General features: G+C 47.7%; 1 protein-coding gene across 1 annotated transcript; it reads left to right on the top strand.

The window, feature by feature from the left end:
* Positions 1-9076: 9076 nt before the first annotated feature.
* LOC133909931 (uncharacterized) lies at positions 9077-9963 on the top strand. Its single transcript, XM_062352458.1, has 2 exons — positions 9077-9559; positions 9714-9963. The coding sequence occupies exons 1-2, from the start codon at positions 9221-9223 to the stop codon at positions 9936-9938; spliced, it is 564 nt and encodes a 187-aa protein (XP_062208442.1). The 5' UTR covers positions 9077-9220; the 3' UTR covers positions 9939-9963.
* Positions 9964-10724: the final 761 nt, after the last annotated feature.

Genomic DNA, 10724 nt, shown 5'->3' with positions numbered 1-10724 from the left:
GAGCAATTGCGTAACGCCCTATACAGCAATTTTCAGGGAAATCGAGCAGAAAAGATTACCGCGAGCGACCTCTTCGCACTAAAACAATAGCCAATAGAAACATTACAGAGCTACATGCGTCACTTCGTACACATCCGCTGTCAGGCGAAGGGGCTGAGCGAAGAGAATCATCGACGCAGCCATACAGGGCATCAGAGGAGGACTCCTAGCAGGAAAACTTACAAGAAAGAGGCCAGGGAGTGTACAAGAGCTGCTCAAAAAGATGGAAGAATATGCGAGATCCGAGCTCGACCATCTTCGAAGGAAAAATGAAATGGTAACCTCAAAAGTAATAAAAATAAATACGTCAGCCAGGGAGGCAGGCACTGGCCACTCTAGAGACCGATTGCGGTATGTGAGGGAAGCCGAAGCATTTGACTATACAACAAGGCAAAAAGAGGTCAATCAGATAGACTTCGGCCCCTTCGAAATTGCTCCAGCGATAAGCGAAGGTCAGAGTGGGACTACTCGAGGAGGCTGAACTGGCAGAGGAAGGGGTCGAGGTGGCTGAGGTGGATGAGTTCCGCAGGACCCGGCCACATTCTACTGCGAGTTACATGGCGAAGGAGCCGACCACAGGACCAAGCAGTGCCCACAGGTCATAGCCATGAAAGAGAGCTTAGCGTAGCAATTCTTCTATCAAGCAAGAACCATACACCACGCCGCACAATTCAGGCGAGGCGAAGCATGGGAAAACCCCAACCCAGGCATGACGTTTGCCAACCGACCGATTCTTGCGCCACAACAATATGCCCCTGTAGCCTCAGCTTAGCTGGATCAAACAATGGGGCAACTGACCCTCCAAGGGGAGCTACCTCCGCCTCCACCAAGACCTGCGATCGAAGCACCACCGGAGACCAGTAAGTCCATGAACATGGTAAATCGTGGATACAATGTGGTGTTGGCGATCTCAGGAGGATCTAATCAGGAGACAGAGTCTAAGAGGCAGCGAAAAGAATACATGTGAAGGGTCAACCACGTTGGTGTAAGGCCAACTTACGTTCACTCAAGATGGTCCAATGTGCCCATTACATTCTCGCAAGATGACATTAGGGTTCTAGATTACCTGCACATGGATGCCTTCGTGATCACAGCAAACATTTCAAGAAATGAAGTGCATAGAATCTTGATAGATGGTGGAAGCTCCGCGGATATTATCTTTGCGGATGCCTTCGACAAAATGGGTTTACGTCAAAGCGACCTGGACCAGGATGGATCTCCACCGCTAGGATTTGGCGGAAACGCAATCAACGCTCTGGGAAAGATAACAATCCTGGTGTCATTTGGCGAAGGGACAAATTTCCGAACGGAGGATATTACCTTCGATGTGGTCGACATCAACTATCCATATAATGCGATATTCGGTAGAGGAGTCCTTAACACATTCAGAGCAATACCGCACCATGCATATCTATGAAGGAAAATGCCGGGTCTTGGAGGCGTCATAACAGTGCTTGGAGATCAGCAACTGGCCCAAAGAATCGAAGTAGGAATCACTCTAGGATGGCAAAATGTCCATATGGTGACGGAACCTTCAGCGGATCGTGAGGAGAGTGAGATCCAGCCAAAGGTAAAGAAGGTGGCGAAGGCTATACTGGAAAGGGAAACCAGAATAGTGCTGCTACATCCAGAAAAACTAGATAAAAAAATCACCATAGGGGCGGAGGTCCCAGAGGAGGACCAGCGAGAACTAATATTGTTTCTTCGTGGCAACGAGGATGTCTTCGCTTGGTCTCCAAAGGATCTGCAAGGAGTCAGTAGGGAAATCATTCAGCACAATTTAAATGTAGATCCACGTGCGAAGCCAAGGAAGGAAAAGTTTAGTAAAGCTTCAAATGAAAGGGAAAAAGCAACGAAGGCTGAGGTAAAGAAGCTGCTCGATGCTGGTGTAATACGTGAAGTGTTGCACTCAGAGTGGCTGGCCAACCCAGTGCTAGTTAAGAAAAGCAACGGTAAGTGGAGAATGTGTGTAGACTTCACGAACCTAAATACAGCTTGTCCGAAGGATGATTTCCCATTACCTAGAATTGATCAGTTGGTGGACTATGCGGCTGGTTGTGAAATGTTGAGTTTCCTAGATACATACTAGGGGTACCACTAAGTTTGGATGGCAAAGGAAGATGAGGAGAAGACAAGTTTCCGAACCTCCTTCGGCATATACTGCTTTGTGAGGATGCCCTTCGACCTCCGAAATGCTAGCGTAACCTTCATCAGATTGGTGCAAACAGTGCTAAGTTCACAAATAGGGCAAAATGTCCTAGTGTACGTTGACGACATAGTGGTCAAGAGTGCCAGAAGAAGCCAACATCTCAAAGGATTGCGGGAAACATAGTGGTCAAGAGTGCCAGAAGAAGCCAACATCTCAAAGGATTGCGGGAAACCCACAGTCCAATGGAGCCGTAGAAAGAGTGAACGGTATCGTCTTCGCTGGTGTTGCAAAGTGACTGCAAGGTCTGGCAAAAGGAAAATGGGTCGAAGAGCTGCCGAAGGTCTTATGGTCTATAAGAACAACGGTAACAAGACCAACCGGTTTCACACCGTTTCGCCTGCTCTTCGAAGAGGAGGCAATGACTCTGGAAGAGTGTAAGAACAAATAATTTAGGGTCATAAATGAATCAGAGCAAAGCGAAAAATTAACATCAAAAGATGCCCTCGAGGAAGTGAGATTGCAAGCTGCCGAAAATTTGAACAAGTACCAGGAGGAGACAAGAAAGTGGAGAGATAAGAAAATATCCTTAACGAACTTCGTCCCTAGAGATTTTGTGCTGCAAAGACTCAGCAATACCTCATCAGTGGGAAAACTGCAGAGTAAGTGGGACGGCCCTTTCTTGGTCAAAAGATCGTTAAGGCCCGGCTCGTATCACTTGGCTACTCTGGTGGGCGAGGAGCTCCCTCATACTTGGAATGCGGATAACCTTCGCAAATTCTACATGTAGTAGCGGTGAAGGTCTTCACACCTCTGGAAGAAGCACCCGTGCCAAGGAAACATTTATGTAATTTTCTTTTCATGTAATAAAAAATATACGGGAACTGCACTCTTTTCCTCACAGGGGGACCCCTTCGTTAGGGCGTGAGGTTTTTAATGAGATAGGGACCCTTGTAAGCATCAATATAATGGAAATACCCCCCAAAAGAATACACTTTGGTTTGAGTATGAATAACTCGTCTTTGAAGTATGCCAGCCTTTTAGAACAAGGCGTCACACCAATCGACGGGGAGCGCGCCGGAAGTTGACGGCAAAACTTGAGGTGCGAAGTGTCAAGAAAAGACACCATACCCTTTTGACCTAAAATAAAAAAAATCTTATAAAAAGCTAAAGTGCTACTCGACCTAAAAGGAGGCAGCGCACTTCTCACTAAAAAGTCAGGGGCTAAGAGTGCCTGCCCTCGCACCGAAGAAAAAATAAACCTTCGGAAGAAAAGCTGAAGTGCCACTCGACCTGAAAGAAGGCAGCGCACTTCTCCCTAAAAAGTCAGGGGCTAAGAGTGCCTACCCCCGCACCGAAGGAAAAACAAACCTTCAGAAGAAAAACCGAATTGCCGCTCGTCCAGAAATAAGGCAGCGCACTTCTCGCTAAAAAGTCGAGGGCTAAGAGTGCCTACCCCCGCACCAAATGAAAAACAAACCTTCGGAAGAAAAGCCGAAGTGCCGCTTGACCTGAACGAAGGCGGCACACTTCTCGCTTAAAAGTTAGGGGCTAAGAGTGCCTGCCCCCACACCAAAGAATAAAGTTCCATTAGCCAAAGGTACCTAAGGCAAAAAGTCGGGGGGGGGGGGGGGGGGGGACGACGTTCTTGGAACAACACTTCCATCACTGCCGAAGGTACCTACAGCAAAAAGTCGAGGGGAGGGGGGGGATGGTGTTCTCAGATCTTAAACATCCATCACCGTCGAAGCATCACCCCAAATAAATTATAAGGAATGACACTCGAGAAAACGCTTCACGGACGGTACTCGGTTCCTGCGCCCCTAGAAAGTCGGGTGAACAGCGTTCGCCGAGGGAGACTTCGCTCAAGGTATTGTGAAGTGTTCCTAACCTTTGAAAGCATTGAGAAACATCTTTATTAAAATCATACTTCAAGCACGATGCCGCCAAAGAAACAACGCAAACGCCCAAAAATGAAGTAACATTAATTGTAAAAACACCTTTTATTCCGCAAAGCGATCAATATCAGGATCAACAAAATCCTTATACCATCGACTAAAACCAAATTGAAAGGCTATGCCTTGACTAGCATGAAAAGGCATAGTTGGGTCGAGTGGGGACCCAACATAAGAAGATGAAGCAAAGGCAGATGCGTGAAGGGCGCCCTAGCCTTCGGTGTGTTGCAGTAACTGTGAAGAGGGCCCCTGATGGTAGCAAAGCTAAGGCTGGCGAGGCAGGAGTCCATCGTCGTCTTCGGGCTCAGGCTTCGGTTCGATGAGAGTAGGTGAAGGTTCGACTTCTCCGTGCGCAATCTAACGCGAGTTGCTCTCAGCTCTGCGGGTAACCAAAGCCGAAGGGCTAAAAGATTACCAAAATGCTTTGGTTCTGTTATTCATCGCATCGTATGCCCTACACTTCACCTCCCAGTACCGCTCAAATTCAATATCTGGATGGAGGTGGTGAAAGGAGTCCCAGCAAGACCAAGACACAAAAAATTGTCCCACATCATAGTAACAGGAATAGGCTCTTTGGCTACCTACGTAGTTTCCGAGGGGAGGACCTGCGCAATGAGCGTAAACAGTCAAGAACATTTCGCAACAAGTAAAAATAGTATATATTACATCACTAATATATATTACATTGCCCTAGGTGATAACAAAATTTCAATAGACAATGTGATGCTTCGCGCTAATTCGTCACACCTTCCCTGTCTCTTCGGCCACCGCGGTCGTAGCCTTAGCCGAAGGATCATCCCTCGCCTTCGCCTGCAAAAGAAAGATTTCTTCAAAGCACACATGACTGAACAAATTAAACAAAACTGGTAATAAGAAGCAACGTACTCGCTAGCGGTTCATCTCCGCCTCCCGGAGGGCAAGATCGTGGCCATGTCTGCACCAATAATTGGTGGTGAATGATCGGGCAGTGGCCTTCGATGCCCTCGACATGGCCAAAGTAGACATGTCCGTTGGATACCAGAAGGTGTGCTTCTGGAGTGCAATGTGATGGTCGCAGCCAGTCATTTCAATTGATTGGACAAGGCTTCGGGCTGTGACCATCACGCAGAAGTTGCCATACAATTGAGCTCCTGGGAGAAGGCTTCCGCTGGTTTCATTAATCCAACCTATAAGACTACCCAGCCTGACAATATCGAGTGTTGGGGGTGTGGCCGAAGCACCAATACCTTCAAAGGTGCTGCTGATGGCTTCGCATGTAGCGACGGCCTTCGGCTCCAGCTCCCTAAGTGTATTTAAGGCATCTTCGGACAAAGCCTCCGTCTCGTTCAGCTCTTCTTACAACTGCTGTGATTTAGCGGTCTCAGCGGTGCAGAGCGCCTGTAGGTCAGAGACTTGCGCTTCGGATGATTGTAAATTTTGCCGCAAGCACTTGACCTCCTCTTTGGTGCTCCGTTTCTCCGAGTGAAGGGCGCTTAGTTCCTTCTGGAGTTGTTACAGGCATGCCTCGGCTTCCCTCGCTCGGCGCGCAAATTCACGTTTGTGGCCTTTGGCTCTTTCCGCACGCTTCTGCAACATGTCTATTTGCGCCTCCACGTTCTGGGTGTGGGTTTCGTAATTTTCCGCTTGTTTGCATTGAGCCCACGAGATAAGCACAGTTTGGGACATCGCACAGATATGAGAGCGAGTAATAAAATGACAAGGAAATACTAACATAATAGAACATACGAATATACCTTCACAATCGCCACATCGGAAGCGTCGAGAAGTTCGGCGGCGGGCTTCTGGGCAAGGGAAATCTCAAGCTCGGGCACGACGAAGGTGCTAAAAATCTTCTTTGCATCGCTGACCTCCCAGAGCTTGGTTCAAACGAAGAAATCTTAAATGCCTCAGGCTCGATAGCCTTTGCCTCAATCAGCCCGCTATGGCTCATCAGCCCTTTCCTGCCACGATGGGGCGCAGTGGGCATAGACTCCTCAGTGCCAGAGGACGAGCTCGAGGACGAGGAGGGCGAAGAGTCAGCTATAGCTTCAATATTTTCACCCCCTTAGACCTCGGCGTCCCTGGCAGTAGTTTCGATGACGGTTCGTGTTTCCGCCAGATCCTCCTCGTCGTCTTTCAGAATTAGCGTGGGAAGGTCCACGCAAGAGCAAAACCCCAATTTCGAGGAGGGGTGGGGATCCTGGGTGCTCTCGGGCACCTCTTGCCTTAAGGTGATAACGCGCAGTGCCACTGCACCCTCAGGAGATGCCTCTTCGCGAGCATCATCGGTGGCAACCTCGCACGGCCTTTTCCGAAGGGCCAATGCCTTTTTCTTCCGGCCTCGTTGCGGCTAGCGTTCCGAGTGTCTTTGCTTTTTCGAAGCACCAGTGGGAAGCTCTTCGTTGATATCTTCCATCGGGGAGCCCTCTCTAGGACCCTGTAGGAGCGTGCTAATCTTTGGCCTATCTCTGTAGGAAAGGCCCCTGTATTCCAAGACTCTATTGAGCCTTCGGAGTCAATGCACAACTGGGCTTCACCTGGCGTGAATTTCCTGAGAGGCATCATAGCCTTCATTTTGACTTCAGACACTGACAAGTCTGGCGAAGATCAAAAAACATAAGCAAACGACAACGAAGGTGCATCTAGAAACATTAATAATAGTAAATGAATGTGTACCCATGAAGTCGTGCATGGAAGGATGGGGACGTCAAAACCCCTCAGGCCCCTTCTCTCCAAACTCCGGGATGCTCTAGTCCCGGTTGAGGGGCCACACTCCGGTGGCTATAAACTCCTCTACGAGGTCCTGGGTGGATAAATACTTCACACATCTGGCGAAGGCCTCGAGAGTAGTTCACTGGGACACTTTCAATTGCATGTCAGGAGTGCGGTTCCCTTCACCTCCTTGCATTTTGAAATGAGAAATTCCTGTTCATCTACTTTGTGGTAGAACCATCACTGCGTCCAGTCCTTGGGCCATTTATTTTTGTACATGATGGCAGGCATGGACAACCCGACGCGATAAGCGAAGTTTAAGCACCCGTAATGTGCTTCGCTCTGCACGCTTCGGGCGAATATAGGCTTCAGCTGGTGATGAAGCTAGTGGGCAGCAGCGAAGGCCCTGGCCGATGCTTCTGCGCCATCAGATCGAGCAGCCTAGGCAAATATTCCCAGCCTCACAATGGTGTTGGGTGTAAGCTGGTGTAGGTACACTTTGAATAATTGCAGTACCTTGGCCATCATGTCATTGCAGGGCAAGCGAAGGCCTGCTCAAATAGAGTCAATGAAGACGATAGCTTCGTCTTCAGCAGGCTCGGTGTCTCCTGGTTCCTGGGAAGCTAACCTTTGAGACGTTGTAGATCAGTCCCTTCTTCACGAGGCCGACTAGCACTTCATCATCCACTTTCGAATTCCCAATCCAATATGTCTTTGGGCGATTAGACTTAGCCTTCGGTGCCATCGGGCTGACTTGAAAAATCTTAGACGGTGAAAGACTTGGAGGAGAGAATGAGAAGCTTCGTACAAGAGCTGCAGCTCGAGCAGTGGCGCGCGGTAAAAAGAAACCACCGTAGACCAGTATTTATAACAGCAAGGAGAGTGGTTAAAACGAGGCACGTCGGGATTCGAAACAAAGTGGGAAATGACATCTCGGTGTCCAGTGAAGACATTTAATGCCCATAAATGAAACAGTTATTCAGGGGCAAGATGGTCATACCAAAAAGAAAATTGTAGATTGTTACCGCAACCAACACTTCATCCTGAAATTTCCCGAAGTGCATCTGCCCCTGCAAGCCTTCGACGGGCCGAAGGGGACGACGTTGAGACACATCTTGAGATCTACAGGCTCGGCCCATCGAAGATGAACCTTACCCGTATGGGGCTACTGTTGGGGATGATCTCTCGCCCTCCCCCTTTGTAGGGTAACTCGAAGTCTACCGGTGGCTACGCATTCGGGTGTTGCAGGGATGTTTCAGGGAGTGCAGGCAAAGATCACGAAGTACCTTCGGTCGGAAGCCAAAGGCTACACCGGCAGTTTTGCTGGCCGAAGTGGGCGAAGGTACCAGCACATCTTCAGCTGGAGACCGAAGATCGACTCATGGTGCTGAAGGGGAGGAGCGAAGCCCGTGGTTAACCTCTGACTGATAGCTGAGAAGCCTTCGGTGCAGTCATGGGATCGGCTGAAGACCATGATTGCATGTCGAGGCCCACTTAACTGTCGAGGGTAGATTTGTAATTATGTAAATACACTTGATTGTACCATAATGCTCCTGAATATTCTGAGAATGTAGTAGGTGAGAGGGTAAAACTGTAAACCCCAGCGTGGAGTGGTTGAGTACGGGCTATAAATAGAACCATACTATACCCGAGACGGGCGGAATCAATTGAGACTATTTACACCCATACACGTGTCACACCCAGAAGCCTTCAGCTTTCCATACAAGCGAAGGTTCTCTTTGTTCGGGACATCAGTTCCAACATTGTTCAATCAAATCGAGCAAACAATGCAGCAATGAGAGAGCATTTTCAGAAAAGAAATTGCACAGGTTGTACTACACGCAAAAGATAATGTTTTGACTTCTTAAAATATAGGATAATTCCTCATATATCACTGAAAAAAACTCAAAATCCTTGATGTGCCACTATCAATGATTAAGATAGGTCTCATGTGTCATACACACACCGATGTTATATCCAGGTATTTTGAGTTTTTTCGGTGGCATATAAGGAAATGCTTCTTAAAACACTACTACAGAACTAGTCAAAAGTAGCGGCACATTAGTGTCGGTTGTATAGGAACCAAAACTGAAGATGTATTAGTGCCGGTTCTTAAGCTTCTACGCATGAACATTGATTGAGGTGTTAACCGGCACTGAAATAGACTATCAGTGTTGGTTGCAGTGATAACCGTCACTAAAAGTGCCGGACCCAAAATTTCCTTCGAATCACGCTTTGGCTCATCCTCGCGTCCGTTCGGCTCGCGTTTTGGCTTCATCTTATCTCATCCTCAGTCCTCACACGTCCGTTTCCTCAATCCTTATCTCTTCCTCTCTCTCCCTCACTCACTCCTACACGGGATCCAGAAGCTGGTGGATTTGCCTGGGGCATGATCGATCGTGGTCGTGGCTTGCTACTGCTGCTGCTCGGAGTAGCGCAAGTGGGTGTTGCTGCTGCTGCTCGGAGCGGCGCAAGTGCTGCTGCTGCTGGCGCAAGAAGCTTGCTACTACTGCTCAGAGCGACGCAATTGGTTGCTGCTGCTGCTGCTCAGAGCGGCACAAGTGCTGCTACTGCTGGCACAAGTGCTGCTTGGAGCGGCGCAAGTGGGTGCAGAGGCCGGCTTGATGCTGTTGCTCGGAGCGGCGCAAGTGAGTGTGGAGGCTGGCTTACTGCTGATGCTCGGAGCAGCGCAAGTGCTACTGCTGCTGCTAGTTTTAGTCTTTATTTGGTAATTAGATTAATCGGAAGTGATTATATTTTCTGTGTTTGGCTAAAAGCATGTGAATTGCACACATGCATTTGAGAGATTTCTTGTGGTTTGCTCTTCGATTTGGGGATTGGACTGTGATTGCTCTTCGATTTGGGTTTGCTCGGGTTTGCAGGTGGATGGAGCAGTAACTGATGAGAGCGGCTCAAGCGAGCAGTGGAGGTTGACGGAGGAGCGGGCACGGCAGCAGTATCAGCAGCCGAGCAGGCTGAAAATCGAGTTGGCTCGTTTATTTATTTTTGGCTTAGGAACCTTTTTCAGTGTCTATTGGAGGCATAAACCAGCACTAAACAAAACTTTCAGTGTCGAATTCAGACCCGACATTGTCTATCAATACTAAATAAAGAGTGACGATTTAAAAATAATTTCAGTGTCGGTTTTTCAATCATCACTGTTATGTCTTTTTTCAATAGTGAAACATTGATAGACAACTTCGTTGCTTTCTTTTTCTTTCCCTTTGCATGTACGTACCTTTTTCTCTATAAAAAATCTCGGTAGGCTCCTGCCCTACTGTTTCCGGAAAAAAAAAGGCCACAATAACACTGTTTTGAATGTATAGAAATGGTACTTGATGATACTGTCAATAGAGACGAGGACATCAACAATTGTCATTATGACGAGTTTGCCTACAAAGAAGGATAAATTCCACAATAAAACCTCAACTAAAAAGGCATAAAAAAGACAGTGTTGCGTGACTAAATTTAGGGGAACATTTGAGGTGGTAAGATACAAGCGCCGTCGAGAACAAGCCCTCCATCTTGACACTCCTTACTGCTTGGTTGAGCTTGGTCATGTCAGTTTCATCATCCCATTGCTTCACATGAAGCAAAACCGATGACTTCATGTCAGTACAAAAAAACATAGCTTCAACAAAACAATACTAGGGATAGAGTGTATATCTTTGCAGAGAGAAGTGTCAACGCAAACAGAGAGATGAGAGAATAAAATACAACGAATTGGAGCATGACATACTAAGTTGTTCTTTAGCCTCTCTTATAACTACTCACCAGACAAATGGAAGATAAATCACTATATACACTACTACATAGCAGTAGTCTATCAATATTGGTTCAAAACAGGCATCACTGTCAGTTTTGGAGTCGGTAATGAATTAGCGACATGGATT

Source organism: Phragmites australis, chromosome 2 (assembly GCF_958298935.1).
Source record: "Phragmites australis chromosome 2, lpPhrAust1.1, whole genome shotgun sequence".
NCBI classification, from domain to species: domain Eukaryota; kingdom Viridiplantae; phylum Streptophyta; class Magnoliopsida; order Poales; family Poaceae; genus Phragmites; species Phragmites australis.
This window is presented reverse-complemented; position numbering and strand designations above follow the sequence as displayed.